The sequence below is a fragment of the Diachasma alloeum genome, unplaced genomic scaffold (genome assembly GCF_001412515.2).
Source record: "Diachasma alloeum isolate Michigan unplaced genomic scaffold, Dall2.0 Dall_scaffold_00480, whole genome shotgun sequence".
Taxonomy (NCBI): Eukaryota; Metazoa; Arthropoda; class Insecta; order Hymenoptera; family Braconidae; genus Diachasma; species Diachasma alloeum.
The window spans coordinates 427,333-446,493 of NW_021680613.1; the positions used below are offsets into that span (position 1 = coordinate 427,333).

Consider the following 19,161-nt stretch of genomic DNA (forward strand, 5'->3'; position numbering starts at 1 on the left):
CCGAATTTTGATGAATGCGTTGAGACTCCGTGAGAGAGATGATGATACCCGCACGTTGAACGCCGATATACGTAATACGAGTGTAGCGAGAGTGGGGATGCCTCCTCGACTCACGCTGATGAGGTTCACTGCCGAAAGTCGGACGGATTGAGAATGAAGGAATCCGATGAGTATCAAAATCCGCCGAGTGCCAACGATGATTTTCAATTCGCGCAGCGTACGATGTGAACAAACTTCGATGAGGCCACAGCACTAATCCTCTGAGGAATTTATTCCGGATGAATAGCACTGAATTTTTTCTGGTGATTGTCCACGTTAATTGTCTTGTGAACCCCGAATTGCCTCGTAGCACACAGAGCGTCTATTTCACAAACGCGTTGATTTTCCACACGTGATACTGCATTTCACCATACTGTCTCTTGTCCCTGTCCTTGATGATTATCCACTTTCAACACCGCACTTTTACACTCCACTATCCGGCTCGAAGGACCAATGTTAGAAATCAATCACGATTTGATGAGCCGGGTGGTCGGGAGGAAAAGTGAGGTCCGGGTTAACGGGTTGATGATTAGCCGGAGGTAATTTGATGAGTTTTCTTTAATAAACAAATAATTATGCACTGAAAATTACACAACACAGAGTTTAATAAATAGATGATTTCCGAGTGGACTGTATACAAATTAACAAAAAGATGATTTGCAGTGATAATGTTCGATAATAGATGCGATAATTTTCCGGCACTTTCACTCGATGAAGTTCGATGGCGTACTAAAGATACGACACGCACGATCGTCCTCGTGCGTGTTCGTCGATCCCCGAAGGTTGCCGAGCGAGCAAAATTCGACATTTAGCCCGACTGAGGGATGATTTTCAACACCGTCAGAAAAACCAATTTTGTCCGACTCGCTCCTAATCATTGACGAGAAAAATCGAAATGTAGATGTTGAAGACAGAGCTTTTTTTGATTATAATTTTCTTCACGCAATAATCTATGATATGGTTTTTAACTGACCGTCTGCATCCTACCACATCACTACAAAAATCAAACCACTTTTCTATTTATGTTCAATAGAAATGGAAGAGCTCGCGAAACATGGCACAATGTTACCACCTGATATGATGGGATTGACAGATGAACAAATTGTAGAACTGAAACTCAAAGATGAATGGGGAGAAAAATGCGTTCCCATGGGCGGATGGACATTCAACAAAGATGAAATCGGTAGGTCACTTCTATTGGTAACATTTTCTCTTCGGCTTGATGCTTGCAAGATGTTTCAGAACATTTTCTGTAGCAAGTTTTCCCGTTTCCGAGTTTTTGAATGGGAACGCAACCAAATTTGGAGAACCCGTGCGGCATAATTTCGAAGGAATAAATATTCAAAGGCATTGAAGTTCATTTCCACTCTTTCCTCTCGAAATGCACTTATACTTCTGCACGAATTAAGATATTTATTTAAATTCCACAGAGTGCAATAAATTTCTAAAATTACATTTATCCGGAGTACTTGATCGACTAATCTGTTTACTAAGCCTTATGCACAAAGAAAATTAAAAATTACTATGCGAAGATGGTAGTCGAGGACCATACCGGAAAACCATTGAAATTTGATTTATTTCAACTGAACGTTTGCGATGTGAAATTTATTTTTTACAATTTAACATTGCAATTTTTAACGGATAAAACTGTATAAAATGCAGGGATGAAAACAAATTTCAAAAGTGTTAAAACCGCTTTATTTTTTTACCAATTTTTACTATTGAGCGACGAGAAATTACTCAACTCATATGAATTTTTACTACGTTAAATTATAATTTTTTCTTACGATTTCAAACGTTAGTTTATACTCTCGCGCCTCCTACATTTTACTCGAGGAAATATCAGATATTATAAGATTAAACGAACTTACCTGTAAGTGAAGTTCTATCTTAATTGTATGAAGCGCCTCTTCCGAAAAGATCATCAGGTAGTACCCCCCTTTCATGCAGATGTCACCACAAGATTCAAAGCATCAAGTTAAACTTTTTTAGCTACTCGGCGACACCATTACCAGCTCGAGGTCCGCTGGGCCGCCATTTATCATTTTTTAAAGGCCGTAACAATGAGAAAAGATGGGAAAAATAGCAGACTGAGGGTCTGTTGGGAATACCGGGTGGGACTGATCTTTTCGGAAGAGGCGCTTCATGCAATTAAGATAGAACTTCACTTACAGATAAGTTCGTTTAATCTTATAATTGTATTTCGCGCCTCTTCCTCAAGATCATCAGGTAGATGTTCAAAGTTTTGTTACGGCACGAGTATTAATTCTCATAATGATGAAGAGAATTTTTTATAATGTGTGCAGATGGTTTATTGACCAACTGTGCACAGAAGATACATGGAAGAACGAATAAACGTTAATCAGTACAACCAAAATCATATCAATAGTAATTAATATGTAAAAATGTTTCTTGAATTATAAAGTTCTTTTATAAATCTATAATTGAGGTAGCATAAACACTTTTATCTATAACCAACTCTTTATCATAAAACTTTGGGAAAGTGTCTGTTTCCTTTGACCATCCTACTGTTTTTAATATTAAATCAACGGTTACGCCGTTTTTTTTGACAGCTGAACTCGAAGCGTGACGAGTACTATGAGCAGTAAAAATTGATGTGTCAATGCCACTTTCAGACAAAACCTTCTTTATCCAATGACTTAATCTCTGAGTGCCAACAGGCTTATGAGGTTTTTGATAATAAATAAGTAATAATTTATCGTCAGATCTGATGTCTCTTGTCATTTCCAGATAAGAATCCAAAGCAGATACAACACAAATCCGTGAATCTTTTTTATAAGTTGGTAGGGTCAGAGTTGGTTGAGGTTTTTTCAGATTTGACGTTTTTAGACTTGTTGGTTTCTCGATCTCAATACAATTACTAACACGAGATATATCTTCTATGTTTATTGCAGCCAACGTCTGCATACGTTGACTCGTAGTAAGGGCTAAAAGGATCGTTACCTTTAAAGATAATTGTTTCAAGGAAATTTCATTGTTAGGGGACCAGTTCCTAACGAAGTCTAATACAGTCTTTGGGTTCTACGTAACGTCATATTTAGGTTGGGAAGGTCTGATAGATGCAGCACCTTTGCAAAACCTTTTGATACTAGGGTGTTGTGCCAATTCAGGACCTAAAATAAAGGCAAGGGCTGATCTGTAGGAATCGATAGAGCCATAAGAAGTTTCCAGTACAAACTCTTCTGTTAAGAATAGTAAAACATTGAATGCTGTAGGAACTAAAAGAGGAAATCCTTTGTTGTGGCAGAAAAACCACCATTTCTTGTAGGCACTCTCATATTGTTTATGAGAATGATTGTTTATCGATGCTAACTCTATCTCAATCGTCTTTTTGTCCTTCATTGAAGTTCGAAAGCCTGGGTGATAAAATTCCTGCCACCAGGGAAAGTTGGTGCCACAATGGATGAGGTTCCCTATTACAAGAGAGTAATAAATTAGGATTTGGTTTGAACATGATGGGTTTTGTTTCAAACATCTGCATGCACCGTGGAAACCAGGGTTGTGATGGCCAGAATGGGACAACTAAGATACCTCGAGCTTTCTCCTCCGCTGCTTTTTTCAAGACTTTTAAAATTAAGGGAAAAGGAGGGAAGGCATAGAAGAATTGAGATGACCAGCGAATTCTGAAGGCATCAACTGCCGCTAATTCTGGATCACTTCGCCAAGAGACATACCTCGTGCATTTTGCATTCAATCTACTAGCAAATAGATCAATCTGAGGTTTACCTAATTTCTTACAAATTTCGTCAAAAGCAAAATTGGCAACTTCGAATTCAGTTTCTGGTTCTAGTTATCTTGATTCAGAATCTGTAATTGAGTTGTCTTGGGAACTAATGTAAGATGCGAACAGCCAGATGTTACGTTTTTCACACCACATCCAGATATCTTTTGCTAATTTGCTGAGGTTTACGAAACATTTACCACCCATACGGTTTATGTAAGCAATCGCAGTGGTATTATCAATTCTCAGTAGGATGTTGCAATTTCGAAGGTCATGAGCGAAACACCAGTCCAAAGAACGCTGCTAATAATTCCAGGTAATTGATATGAAATTCCTTTTCGTCTATGCTCCAAAATCCATGGGATATGTCATTATTACAGGCAATACCCCATCCAGTTAAAGAGGCATCTGAGAAGATTTCTCATTTGTACGAAGGAATTATTATTGGGTTGACAGAAGAATTTAGGTTCAAACTCCACCACAATAAATCATCCGGAATCTGACTAGATATTTTAAAGAAGGTTTCAAAGTTCATGTGATTGTTCTCAAGGGCATTTGTTTTTTCTCGTTCCAAATCCTTGGAGTGGACCCAACCGTATTTTACGGCGGGGCAACATGAACTTAATACACCTATAAACAAGGCAAAATCTCGAATTTTACAGATCTTCAATTTTTTAAATTTTTTAACTAGAGCTGATACGCTTAATCTTTTTTCTTCTGGCAACTCGATAGTCATATCAATAGAATTGAGGATAAAACCTAAAACTTGCTTTTTTTGGCAGGTTTTAATGAACTTTTTTCAAAATTTATAATAAATCCTAGATTTTTTAACAATTCAATAACTAAATCAGTCTGCTCTGACATTTTTGAGGTGATGCAGCAATAATTAGTATATCGTCTAAATATATAACGAATACCACGCCCTGTTCACGTAAATGCGAACCTATAGGCTTGAGGATCTTTGTGAAGACGTAAGGGGCTGTGTTCAACCCAAAAGGTAAACAAGTAAACTCGAAAAGAGTCTCATCAAACTGAAATCGTTTTCTACACTGTTCTGCTATTGGGATTAAATAGTAGGCATCTTTTAGGTCAATTGTTGACATAAAACAATCTGGGAATAAAAGATCTCTAGCTGTACGAATACCCTCTAATTTAAAATGATCAATTGTGATATATTTGTTTAAGGGTTTCAAGTTGAGAATCAACCATCTGGATCCGTCTGGTTTTGGAATAAGAAAAATGTTGGAAATAAATTGGGATGGCTCTGGTTCACACTGAACAATTGCCCCTTTAACTAAAAGTTTTTGGATCTGTTCTCTAAATTATTTATCATCCTGAACGGTACATTCATTTCTAATTGGAAGAGATGTCTGAGTCAACTCAATTGGAACTGGAATCACATAACCCTGGATCCAATTTAAAATGACCTTATCTGATGTCAACATTGTCCAATTTTCATAAAAATCAGCTAACCTCCCAGCTGGCTTACTCACATCAATCAATATCTCCTCTTGTTGTTGTTGTGACTGCTGTTCCTCGATGAGTTGGGTCGGTGGTTTGTTGATCTCCTGAAGTAACTCAGTCCCTTGGATTGATACTGTTTCCTCTGCCCGCCTGACGCTTTCTGTCGAAAACTGGTGCCACTACGGTATTTTCATATTGAAAATAGATCAGTAATGAAGTGGAAAATTCCCCAAATTCCAGTTTTACAGGAGTGATGGAAGAGTACAGGCGTACTGGCGAGATTCTAGTCCTTGGGTTCCATATAATATAATGGAGGGGGAGGGGGCGCCACCGAACACCAATACAATCAGAAGTGTTTTGTGAGTGCTCTGTCCAATTTTTCGTTAAACATTTATTCATTGAACCTGTTGCTGTCCAGAGGACCTACATGCGAGTCGCAAACATTTTTTTACCTCATCCCGACTGTGGATTGCTGAGTGTTCAAATTCTTGCACCGTAATTTCGAGTGAATCGAAGATCTCGCCTCCCATAACCTCCATCTATACTCCACGTCGAAATACCCGAAGGCTCCCCAACCCGCCAATTTCTCGCCACATTCGAGCAGCGCCATCTGTAAGGACAATGAAGGATGAAAACGACAAACAGATAGAGCACCTTTCGGTAAACAAACTCTCTGCACTACTTGAACCGATGATCAATAAAGCAGTGGCTAACAATTTTGCCTCAGTCCAAAGCGACGTAAATAATCATACTACTCAAATCGCAGAATTAAAGCAAGAGAATATACAACTAAAGCAGCTCGTCGCTGAGCAGGCCAAGACATCTGATACTAAGAAAAGAGAAAAAAACCTCATTATTTTTGGCTTGAAGCCATCAACGAAGGAAGATCACATCATCTTGCAAAATTCAGTAATCAGCTTCCTCAAGGAATCACCGGGGGTCACAATCGGAATTACTGGCATCGACTTTGTCAGAAGAATAGGGCGTAGAAATAAATCACAGGATCACCCATCTCCGATCTTGCTTGGTCTCATCTCTCACAGAATTAAACTGGATATTCTCATTGGGTGTCCTAAATTATAAGGCTCTACTTATTTAATCTCCAACGACTATAGCCAAGAGGATCTAGCCACTAGGAAATCACTCTACCCTTTAGTTAAAAAACTAAAGAGTGTGGAAGTAGATGCACAACTGAGGGACATCACAATTTTTATTGATCAAAGCCATCCACGGAATCCTCTGCCAAAGACCTGCTATGCTCAGTGGTCGGAGATCGCAAGAGAGAAAGAGATGACTCGGATGACGTTGAAGACGAAGATACGGTGGTGGGTACTCAGAAGAAATTTGCAGAGGTAGAAAAGGGAAAAATGATCCCTAAACCTGTGTCAACTGCCACCAAAGCCTCCAGGACAACTTCTGGGAGTCACGACTCCTTTCGGCTCTATTCTTGTATTTCACCATCAATCCTCGCAAAAAATAGAAAACCTCTACAAGAATCACAAAATCTCCCAAAATCCATCTCACCCCCCACCAAATCTCCCAACCTCCCAGGTAAACTCACTTAAAACCTCTGCCACTCAACAGTGCAGTACCCCGATCGCTATCCCTCCTCCTCAAACCGGCCCACCTACCTCTCCACTCCTCATCAGTAAAGATAAGGCTCCTGTAAAAGCTCCAACATGGAAGACAAGAATGGACAATGATCGGATTATAAACTTTTCATACTGGAACGCCGATGGACTAGAAAATTTTTACTCCATTGACATGAACATCAAGAAAACACTGCTCTCCAGACAGTTATAGGGATCAGTGAAACTTGGAAGAGAGACGAAGTGGAAAGAGGTCCCGCTTTTCTACAGCACTACACTATGGTGCAATCGCCAGCAACTAGAGAAGCTGACAGGGGAAGAGGCAGCGGGGGTCTTCTATTTATTAAAAAAGACACTCAAAACCGACCACATAAAATTTTAGTCAAAAACGACTGATGGATCACCTCTGAAGTACACATCAACAATGTCACCATTATTTTTATAGATGCGTACCTCAGTCCACGTCTTCAGGACGAAGAGACCTGAATGCAATCCTTCGCAGCAACCCTGACATACCAATCGTCTTGTTGGGGGACCTGAACGCCAGAGTACGAGATCTGAATCAATTAGAAGAAGCCTACTTGATGAGCTCCAATTTGACGGCTCGCAGATCATCCCTAGACACCAAAAAACCGAGCAAGAGAGACAAACTATTGGTTAACGAGCTCGAGAGTTTGGGATTCATATTAATAAATGGTAGGTCGAGGTCAGACTCTCCAGGTAGTTACGCCTTTATCTCCAGAGTAGGATGTAGCACTGTTGACCAGGCCTGGGTCAGTTTCAATGGCATTGATTACGTTGAAGATAGTGAAACTCTACCCCATGGCACCACTTCACCGCATGCCATGTACTTTCTGAAGTTAAATCTCGGAGTCAGTGACTCCGACATCAGCTCTGGTCCTGCCGACCCCCAAGTACCGATGTACTGTGAAAAATACAGATGGTCAAGAGACAACAGCGTCAAAATAAATTTCCTGTACCAGTTGAAACCTTCGTGGTCAAGGATTTCAAGTCTTGGACTGGACTCCGGCAATATGGAATGCGAAATAAAAACAGCTCCTGCTGCAAAATGTGCACTGTTCAGACTCCTTGCGACAGGAAGAATCTTCTTGATCAGCGTTGGATGGATAAGGAGTACAAGGAGTTGAAAAATCGTACCAAAATGCTTTTCAAAATAGCCAAGCTCCATCATTTCCAACCGGAATATAAACAACGTTACGTAGAATCGAAGAAATTGTTACAAAAAACAGCCAAACACAAGAAAAATTGTATCAGAGAATAGGTTCTCATGGCTCTATCGAAATGCGGGAGCTCTTCAAAATTCTGGGCAGTCATCAAGCAATTTCAGTACTGTCCGCCAACGGTCTGTCCCATAGATATCAAGAGGTGGGAAGACTAATATCTAGGCCAGTACACAGCTAAGACACTGAAATCCTATCCATCCTTCAACAACGCCTTCCATCCGGCTCTCGACCATGAGATTTCCTTCGAAGAGTGTAAAAGTTGTTTACTTCAACTAAAAAATAACAAGGCTCCTGGCGAAGACAACCTGTCGAACGAATATTATAAGAATCTCTCTGACTTAGGTATTACCATTTCAACTCATTTATTCAACACAATTCTAAAAACTGGGGAAGTACCTGACTCGTGGGGTAAAATTAAAAATATAGTTCTTTTTAAGAAAGGCGATAGACACGACCCAGCAAATTATAGAAACATCGCACTCTTCAACTGCCTGGTGAAAATCTACACTGTCTAAACTCAGCAATAGAGTTAATAACCAACCAAAAAGGGCGGTACTTGTATTGTCTCTTCGTCGATTTCAAGGCCGCCTTCGACTCGGTCCCACATGACAAACTGTGGAAGAAATTAGCCCATTTAGGTCTCCAATCGAAAGCCCGAAACTCAGTAATAAATTTGTACTCAAAACTGAAGCTGCAATATCATGTCAATGGGCGAACCTCAAATTTGCTGACTCTCAACAGAGGGGTCCCGCAAGGTGAATCCCTGAGCCCTCTCCTGTTTTCACTATACATCAGCAACCTTGAAGAAAAATTGAGGAGCACCGGAATAACGGGGGTGGGTCCGGGTGGAACCCTAGAACTTCTTATGCTAAGATTTGCAGATGATCTCGTTTTCCTCGCAGAAACCCCAATTCTGCTGCAGAGACTTCTAAATAAACTGGCTCCCATCTGCGAGGAGTCTGGTCTGACAGTTAATGTAAAAAAAACCCAAATCCCAAGAGTTCACAAGAGCCCTCACTGCAGAGAAGCGCCGAAATTCACATTTGGTGGTAGCGAAATCCTCATCACAAACAGGTACACCTACCTGGGGATTGAGTTCACCAGCACCGACAAATACTCGACTGCTGCCAAAGAAAGAATGTCAAAGGCCTCTAAAGCGATTGGCGCGACTCGCCAACTACTATACTCTGCAAGACCACATTCTCTTTACTCAGCAAATAAACTTTTCAACTTCATCGTTGCCTCTACATTACTATATGCATCAGAAATCTGGGCTGATCGTTATAAGCCAGTCAATCGAAACTGTCCAATCCCAATACTTCAAATCTCTACTCGGATGGGTAAGGTCTACCCCCCACTACGTCATCCGCTTGAAGTTGAACAGATCAAAGCTGGGAGTTGATATTTTTAAAAGAAAACTACGGTATGGATGAAGATTCTGAGAATGCCTAAACACAGACTCCCCGCTCAATGTTACCAGATGCTACTTACAGGCTTCAACTGAACAATTTAAATCTAAACTGGGTTTCCAGGCTTCACGCAGAATTGAAAGATCTGGGTTTTGAAAACATTTTCGAGGCACAAGATGCAGATTTGACGGGTGTATGGATGTACACCATAATCAATACCCTAATGTCCAATAATCATAGAATGGATATGTTGCAGGCTTCACGTTCCTTCTCCTGTCCACTGTACCTCTGGCTGCTGAATGGTCTTCCAAACGCGACAGAATATTTGTCCTACAATATTAGTCTCAGCCAATTGGGCCTCATCAGTCAGTGTAGGGTCATCAGTGACACCTACCCAAGGCTAATTTAGGGTGGAAAGATACTCAAACTAGTTACTACATCCGCTTGCTCACTCTGCGGGATAGCTGAACTGGACAGTGTTGACCATTTTTGGACTGGCTGTATTGCTCTGGAACTTCTGAGAGAAAAGTTCCTTTTTGTTCACCAACACGCCACGCAAATTTTAACAATTACTTCACATCAGTGTGCGCTTGATCTTTTCAATTATGTTTCTAAAGCCATTGCCTTGAAAACCTGTTAGAGTATAATGTATGTTAAATACAAATACGCGAAGTAGTTCAATTTTAACTTTTCAAAACTGTTGTTTTATGTGATTATAATTTCACTGCAAAATGATTGTAAGTATCTTTTTTCTCATAGCATACTTCAATGTTTTCATGTTTTTCTTATATTGAGCGGTGGCTCACCCCCCTTGTATAAGTGCAATAGCACAGATGCAATAAATTATTATTATTATATAATATAATGGTGGTAGAATAGAAACCGAAGGCTATAATCTCTCTAGAACGATTTTATATTTCGACACGAATGCGTCGGGTTTTTCACGATTGCGAAGTTGGAGGTCCGAGGCGAACCCAAGGGCTGCCAATTACGCGTGTAGAAATTTGAGCGGCGACTCAGCCGCAACTCCGCTAACGTATATGCCTCGCAGTCGCACGCTCTATAGTGTTAACACGGCGAGCCGGGCCGGAGCGGCGCGATTTCTACACGGGTACACGAGCTGAAAAATCCCCGTCGAACAAAAGTCGAACTATATTTTTTGTCAGTGATGTTACGTTCAAAGTGTGCATTTTTTCGTTTACTCGGAAACGAAAAGTTACTTTATGTCACTAGGCCCGAGAAACTGTGATTCTAACCTCGCTTAGCTCAGTTAGATTGTGGTTTTCGAGCCCAATGACATAAAATATTGTATATCAGCCAGAGGCGGCGGAACCATAGTGGAATTTATTGGTCACTCCATACCTCAAAACTTTGGAAAGTGTGGAATTCTACATCTCAACAAAATTGAAAGAAAAATAATTGTTCTACAATTTTATCAAAACTGAATTTTTTTTCAATGACCGACTGAATTAGATCTAGATAAAATTTTGGATGTATTTATCTCACGAAAGGAGAAAAAAGAGGCCTGTTTGCAATGTCACCTCCAAAGTCTGATATCCTAATTAATAAACAAAATAAGTGAAAAGTATTATTAAGTGTATGACTTAATTCTCGGTCCCTAGATTAAGTTGATTAGAACACCTATTTGAATTTTAAAAAATTCCGTTTTCAATTTTGGAAAAACTGCTGCAGAAGCACAAGAAAAGATTGGTTCGACCTTGGGAGAGAGTGCTGTATTTTATAGCACATGTAAAAAGGGGTTTAAAAAATTTCAGGATGGAAATTTTTATCTCCAGTATAAAGAACGTTCTGTGCAACCAAAAAAGTTGAGGACGAGGAGTTGAACAACCTACTCAATGAAAATTCCTGTCAAACACAACAGAAGCTTGCTGATACTCTCAGAGTGACTCAATCAGCTATTTCGAGGCGTTTAAAAAGATTTGGGAGGATACAGAAAGGTCGTTGGGTACCCCACCATCTTACCTCAGAAAACAAAAGTCGACGCTGTGAAATTGTCATGTGCCTACTGACCAGATTCAAACAAAAAGACATTTTACATAAAATTTTGACTCGGGATGAAAAGTGGATATTTTACGACAATCCTAAGAGATGAAAGTCGTGGGTTCATCCAGGGGAGCCGTCAACGAGTATTGCAAAACCGAACATTCACGGGAAAAAAATTGTTGTATATTTAGTGGGATTCCAAAGGTGTAATCTATTATGAGATACTCGAACAAGAGGAAACCATCACTGCTAAGCGTTATCAGGACCAACTGGTGAAATTGAGTGATGCTATTGAGGAAAAGAGACCTTTGACTGGTAGTGGTACGAGGCTAGTAATTTTGCTGCAGGACAACGCGCGGCCACACACAGCAAAAGAAACCCTCAAAGTTATCTCCACGTTGGACTGGGAAATTCTCCTACATGCGGCGTATTATCCAGACCTTGCGCCTTCTATCGCCTTTTTCGGGCCCTACAACATCATCTGGTGGATACCCAGTTCCAATCTCCTGAAGAAGTCCGGCAGAGCATTGGTGACTTATCCAGTGAAAACCACCATCTGCTTTCCGAGCCGGAATCCGACAATTGCCCGATAGGTGGGAGAAATGCGTGCAAAGTGACGATGATTATTTTCAAGATTAGATCTGTATTCATTTTTTGATAAATAAATGTGAAAATTGTCGAAAAAAGGCTGAGAATCAAGTCATACACCTAATACAATGTTTTGAAATAATTAGGGGGAACCAGAGAAAATAAGACCATTTGAGCTTTCTGATGATCCCGCCCGTCTATCCCGGTTGACCCTCATGACCTTTGTAATTACAGAAAAATTTACTCCACACCTCAAATTTTCACGTTCCGCCACCCCTGTATGTCACACGGCGAGAATAGTATATTTCAGAACGTGTGGGGCAATATCGTCTTTAACGTGTATGGGGTTTACAGCATGAGCCGAAGGCGAGTGATGTAACCACACACGTTAAGGACGAAATTTCCCAACAAGTACTGAACAAAATTTTATGTCACGAAGCCTGAAACCGGCTGAATTAGACACGAGACGCGAAGCGTCGAGTGTGTAATCCAGCCGGTTTCAGGCATGAGTGGCATAAAAGTATTATCCGACTCATGTGATCATAATCTTCGTCGTCGGCTCGGATTATAAAGTCACATTTGTCGGATAATTCTTTTATCGCCGTGTAACATACAATATTTTATGTCATTGGGCCTCGAAGCGAGGTTAGAATTGCAGTTTATCGGGCCTAGGGAAGGGTGTGCCTGTACCGCTCACCCGATTTTCTCCACAACCATCAACTTGAAAATTTCTTTCTATTCCTGATCATGAAGGATTTGATGATAGGATGTGATTGTCGGAAAAATTTCACTTTATTTACCACTTTAAATATGAGAAAACACGTAACGAAGTTTTGGGTCTTTACAGGGCAAAATTTGTGGACTTGTAATTAAGGTTTTTGATAGTTTCAAACTCTGAATTCTCATATTAAACTGTAGTTATTCGATTCGTGGTACTTTCACGCGTAATTTGAGGCCAATTCGAACTCAAAACTCCACTCATATCAATAACTATCAACAATTTTGTTGACACCGAGCGAAGCCGGTAATACCGCTCATAGGNTCTGAATTCTCATATTAAACTGTAGTTATTCGATTCGTGGTACTTTCACGCGTAATTTGAGGCCAATTCGAACTCAAAACTCCACTCATATCAATAACTATCAACAATTTTGTTGACACCGAGCGAAGCCGGTAATACCGCTCATAGGATCGGCCACGTAGGTTCTCGACAGCACTTGAGTACAGGTTAGGTTGCGGCGCGAGCGATACACGCAAAACCTCATGAGCGGCATTGGAATCGTGCCGAGCGGTATTACCCGACGGCGGGTAGTACCACTCAATAGGTTCTCTCTTTTATTTTCAATCAATTTCATGGATTCTAAGGAGAATTAGGCGTCTACACTTTGAGAATAACGAGTTCAATAGTTAAAGAAGTCTCACACATACGTTTTTTATACTCAAGTTGAAATATAAAATATATAACTGGCATTTCCCCTTAGGTGGGCGTTACAGGCACACCCTCCCCTAGTGTCATAAAATTGTTTTCATATTCCACTCCAAAGTTTGGAAACCTAGGTGCTTAATTCTTCAAAAGTATGCGTCAAACTCTTGAATAAGAAGTTACAACCCTAGCGGTTGATTCTTTCTTATTTCATAAACTGATTGCAATTTTTTCACGTGCTATGAGTGACAAATTTAGTAAATGATATACCTTGACTTATTTCTAACGACGTTAGATAGATTGATGGTGTGCGAGAAAATCGTCGAATAGTTAATGGGAAATTGATTTGATACAATGATAAAGAAATATTTTGTTGGCGGAATTGTTCACGATTCAATTTTTTCTCCAAGCCTACTACTCAAATATCTGCAAATTAGTCCATCCACAATATGCCGCTCGGATCTAGAGATATACTTCAAAAACTGAATTAGCAGCTAAGTTGACTCACAGTCTTTACTGCTTCGTGAATGATTTTTTTTTATGTCAGAGCTTGAATAAAATCAATACAATGATCAGAACAATGTGATTTCATCAATTTCCTCGTGGATTTAACGACTATTTTAATAATAATTTACATGTCTTTATTCTTTATTTATTGCCATATATACCCTATTCGAGTTTTTACATGTTTTGCGGTTTTGACTGACTGACTTCCTCTCCAACCATGTCGCGTTGTACCCCAGGAGATGTACCCCACGTACAGACTCTCCTGGTGACCAATGGAAACCATGGAAAACCTTGGTCGACACGGGCGTCCATCGACCGAGCTTCATCGGAGAATGTTTTCTTAACACTTCTCCGATGATTCTCGATGTCTAGACTTCCGTTCGACGGTTTCCGAAAGATTAAAAATCGCAATTGCCCCAAGTCGGACTCGAACCCGCGCGTCACGGGTCCCGCCGTCCAGCCGAGCGATTTAACTGCTTCGGCCACTGTCATCGCTATAATTCACATGTCTTTTATTCTTACTATTTAAGGACGACGGAACGGTCGACAACCTAATCAAAAATTGCAAGAAGTTCTGAAAAAGGCAGTGGAGGACGCACGTGCCATGATTTCTAAGGTATTCATTCAAAGCTTATCACATGCACGAGCGCACGGATTCAGGCTTGTAAGTATCTTTATTATTCATTCTAGAAATTAGTGCCTCAGTACAAGCTTGTGACCCTAGCCACCGTCCAAGACGCCCTGGATATTCTCCGCGGAGCAACAATGATTGTCTATCCAATGGGATTGCCACCCCACGAAGTCATTCGCCAGGAGTTTGAGAACACTGAGGACTTGACAGGAATGCAAGCATCTTTGGAGGTAATGTACAAGGTGTCTCTTCATTACTGCCTATGTATGTCCTGAGTAGAAATTTTCTCAGGTAGGCATTTGGACAGGGAAGGCCTTGCTCCGGTATCAATACGGTACGCTGTTAGAAATTTCTTGAAATTTCAGTCAGAGCTTCATCTGAATTCTCAATGTTGTGAGTTTGAATTTAATTTCAAATGAAAATTGGATTTTTCATGTCAAGCGATCATTAATATTTCAATTAAATCTTGAATTTTCAAACTCATTGTGAAAATTAAACATCAAATGTAACTGAATTTTCAACAGATTAAGAATTCAGGAAAGTTTTTTCCTGCTTTTTCCCTATTTTCAATATTTTTCAGTGCCGCATGGATGTGGAAATCAAGAATTACTTGCATATTCAAGAAATCAACTGATTCCTCTGTGAAGAAATATACAGAAATTTCATGTAATTTTGTGTTTTTTCGTGTAGAGTTCAAAACAGATGAGTGCGGACTTCAAGTCACGCTCTGGGTGATTTTTTTCCTTTTTTCTGAATCTGCCTGTTTTAGGACTGGCATTTATTCGTGTACTACTCATTTTTTGCGTAATTGATTAATTTACAATTATCAATTTATTTATTAGTAACAAAGTCTGTCAACCAGACAAGGGCAATTTGTAGTCCCCTGTCATGGTCCTTATCAGGTTTGGAAATCAGGTCCTGATCATGCTTTGCATCACATTTCCTATCAGGCCCTGATGGGGTAGCCTTGACACGATCGAATCTTTATTACTTACTTCTCCAAACTCGAGAAAATTCAATATGCGGCGATTAGACACTGTCTAGGTCTCACAAATTCTACGCCAGTGAATGTTCTCCTAGCAGAAAGCAAATTACCATACATTGAATTCCAATCCTCCTTTTTATGTAAAAGTTATCTAATGAAAATACTACCCAATAGAAGCCTCCAAATCTCGTCTACTATTTACAATCTATACATCAATTCTCACAATGAGTATTCTAAAAATCGACTCATCAAGAAATGTATCCATGAAATCACTCCACTGTTATCTAATCTTCATTGTGGCAATAATTTTAGTAACATAATGCCTAATTATGAAACACTGACTGTGTCAATACCTTTTGAAAGAGATGCAGTAAATCATCCTCTCAACCTCAATGATAATAACATGGGGGACAATCCCTCAAGAATTACTAATGTAAATGACTCCATCGAAATCTACGCAGACGGTAGCAAAACCTCGGATGGTCTCTCCACAGGTCTATCATGCCACTGCCCACAACTTAACATAAATCGCTCTTTCAGTATGGACATACGTGCTTCCGTATTTACAGCAGAATGTGTAGCTATCGATGAAGCCATGAAAATAGCCCTAAGTCATCCTCAGTACAAAATATCGATAATCAGTGATTCTTTAAGCGCTCTTCAATCTCTAAGTATCCCAAGCTCGAACGTCAAAACCAATTTCTACATCTTGGAAATTAAGAAAAATATGAATACATCCTTCAAGTTAACAAAAATTCAAATCCCCTTAAACTAACCTGGGTTCCATCACACACAGGCATACCAGGTAATGACAGAACCGATCAACTGGCCAAGGATGCTACATCCAGGATAGGTGATAACTCATATAAAGTTCCGTTTACTGATTTTCGCGAGAACTTCAAAAAAGGTTCTCTCGATCTCACATCCAGAGTCATCCAGGGACTAGCTGAGGGTGAATCCCCGAAAGGAGTCAATTATTTCGAATGGTTTTTCACCCTCGGAGGAAAACCCTGGTTTAGTAAAAAAAAGTTCTCGCGAAAGACCACCTCTTGGATTGGCAGAGCCAGGGCTGATCATTACCATCTTGCACAGTCCCTAGGCCGAGTGGGTATCACAGGCTTTCAGGAATGCGCGTGCGATACCTCTAAAGAAGACCTGAATCATGTCCTTTGGCAATGTCTATTATATCTTTCCAATAGAGAAATCATGACCAGACGCCTGAGATCCTGTGGCTCGTTCCCCCCGTACCATGTAAATGTTTTTCTTTCCATTCTAGATAAAGACCTGATACTCATCATAGATGAATTTCTAGATTCTTATAATCTAAGAGTTTGAAATTATGGTTTTTTCTTTTTTTTAACAAATACCTTAATGAGAAATGCATCGAGTCTAAACATCAGAAAAATATGTGATTATGTTTTTTAACCTAAACTAACCTCTATGCAAAACTTACTTTCTATATCTTTACATCTATTATACAAAATAATTGTATATTCACTGCAGAATAAGCCGTAAAGGTTTGAATGCTTACAATAAAAAAAAAAATCTTTATTACGGCACAGTGGACCAGGACCTGACCAGTCAAGTACTCAACTTTCTACTCGGGATCCGGATAAAATTTAAATCTTAGTTTTGGGGTTGTGTGTGCGTAAGCAAATATAATTTTGATCAACGATTATCTTCGAAGGAAAAGGCATTTACTTTTTTTACAGCAATTGTATTTTAAAATAACTTAAATCTGACTGAACTTTGATAAAATGGTCTCAGCGGTTATTCAGTTGTTCGGATAAAACTCCCAGAATTTGCCATTTTTTCTCATGAATTGGATTGGAAGTTATCTGTCCGATCCATAATGGGTTACATCCATTTCAACCTATCCCTATCAGGCGTATCCGAACCAGAAGCGAGCAAAGCGAGTGATCGGCGTCTGATTTTTTTTTCACGTATTTTTCCACTGTTTTAGATCATAGACGTTCAACTGGCAGAGCTCTGGTTCTCCGGCAAGCAGATGCTACCCGGTAAAAAAATCAAGGATTTTCTGGGCTCAAACGAGAAGACGAAAATTATTGTGAAGCTTCAAAAGAGGGGATCTGGTCGTCCAGGTCGCGAGCCGTTGATGTCCGAGGAGGATCGAAAACAGCTAATGCTTCAGGCTTATCGACGCGAGCAGGAGCTGAAGGTAAGTGAACTTTCCACAACTTTCTATCTTCTCCTCTGTTGGTAAATCGGCCACCTACAATACCCAATGTTGCTCAACGGAGACTACACCTCACTATTATTATTTGATGGTTAATGGCTCCGGCTATTCTGGACAGAGTCCATAGTCCATAGTCCATGGTATACTTAAAAATTTTCGGCTACAATAAATCAGTATATCGGTTGCATTATTGCGCTGTGCTCTGGATAATTATCCATGTCTAATTGCCCGAATTCGAATGGTTCCGTCGAGCATTCGGAATTGCGATGCAACTTGCAACGGCAATGCATCACGAATTGATGCTCCAATTCCCATCCTCTAAAGTGATTACTTCCAAAAACCTATTTCCTGATAATGAAGGAGAGGGAAATGTCAATGGCTATTGGAATAATTACGGAGTGGGATTTCATCCATCATTATCGTCATTCATTTCGTACTTCGTCCAGCTTTGGTTTAAGAGAATACCATGGAGGCACCAATACCCGAACGTAAAAGAATTTTCCAGTGATAAAATACATTTTCGTGTCACGGGACCTGAAAAACCGAAATTGGCGTTTTGCAGGTCCCTCGACACGAAAATTAATATACATACCTTGCCATGGAAAACATATCACCCTCCCGCACGTGCTTGCCATCCTCGCCTTCGGCTCGGAAGGCAATCTTGCAGGTGGGGGACGGTGATCTGTTTTCCAAGGCTCGGGCATGTAATGTACTATTTTGTCACTGCTGCTACGTTCAGACTGTGTCGAAAAGTGCCTTTTCGTTTAATAGTAAACGAAAAGTCTTTTCGTTTACAAGTTTCGAGTTTTCGTTTACTAGTAAACGAAAAATGGCACAGTTCGGCACTCGCTGATCACTAACAAAAGATATAGTTCGGATACACGTGCGACGGGGTATTTTAACTCGTGTGATTGGCAGCCCTTGGCTTCGCCTCGGGCCGCCAACTTCACACTTGTTACCACCCCGTCGCACTTGTATCGAAATATACTATTTTCTCATTATTCAGATGTAGAATCGCCAAAAAAAAATGAATTCTTTGTAAACCTCAATATTATTCGCGTAGAAAAAAAGCAATTTGATATAAAATTCATGCACCTGTGAATAATCGTAAAAGAAAATTGACGAGTGGGGCTAAACGCGAGTATCCGAACGGTCAAATAGCTCTTGAATCAGTACCCGAACGACCAAAGGTCCTAAAACCGAACGGTGCAATTTCTTGTGCTCGTATACTACGCTAAATCATTCTTACAACGTGTTGAGTTAATTCAAGCCTTTATTCAATTAGTTATATATTGTGAGGTATTTTTCCAATCACGTATGCGGGCGTCATACGTGTGGT

General features: G+C 40.0%; 1 protein-coding gene across 1 annotated transcript in view; it reads left to right on the forward strand.

Annotated features, from left to right (window-relative positions):
• Positions 1-17,949, forward strand: part of LOC107042489 (cilia- and flagella-associated protein 298) — a 29,959-nt gene extending 12,010 nt beyond the window's left edge. The window contains exons 2-6 of the mRNA XM_015263547.1: positions 1,073-1,222; positions 14,540-14,625; positions 14,700-14,870; positions 17,589-17,804; positions 17,941-17,949. Coding sequence (XP_015119033.1) covers positions 1,073-1,222; positions 14,540-14,625; positions 14,700-14,870; positions 17,589-17,804; positions 17,941-17,949 — 632 coding nt within the window. The remainder of the gene's footprint in view (positions 1-1,072; positions 1,223-14,539; positions 14,626-14,699; positions 14,871-17,588; positions 17,805-17,940) is intronic.
• The last annotated feature ends 1,212 nt before the right edge of the window (positions 17,950-19,161 follow it).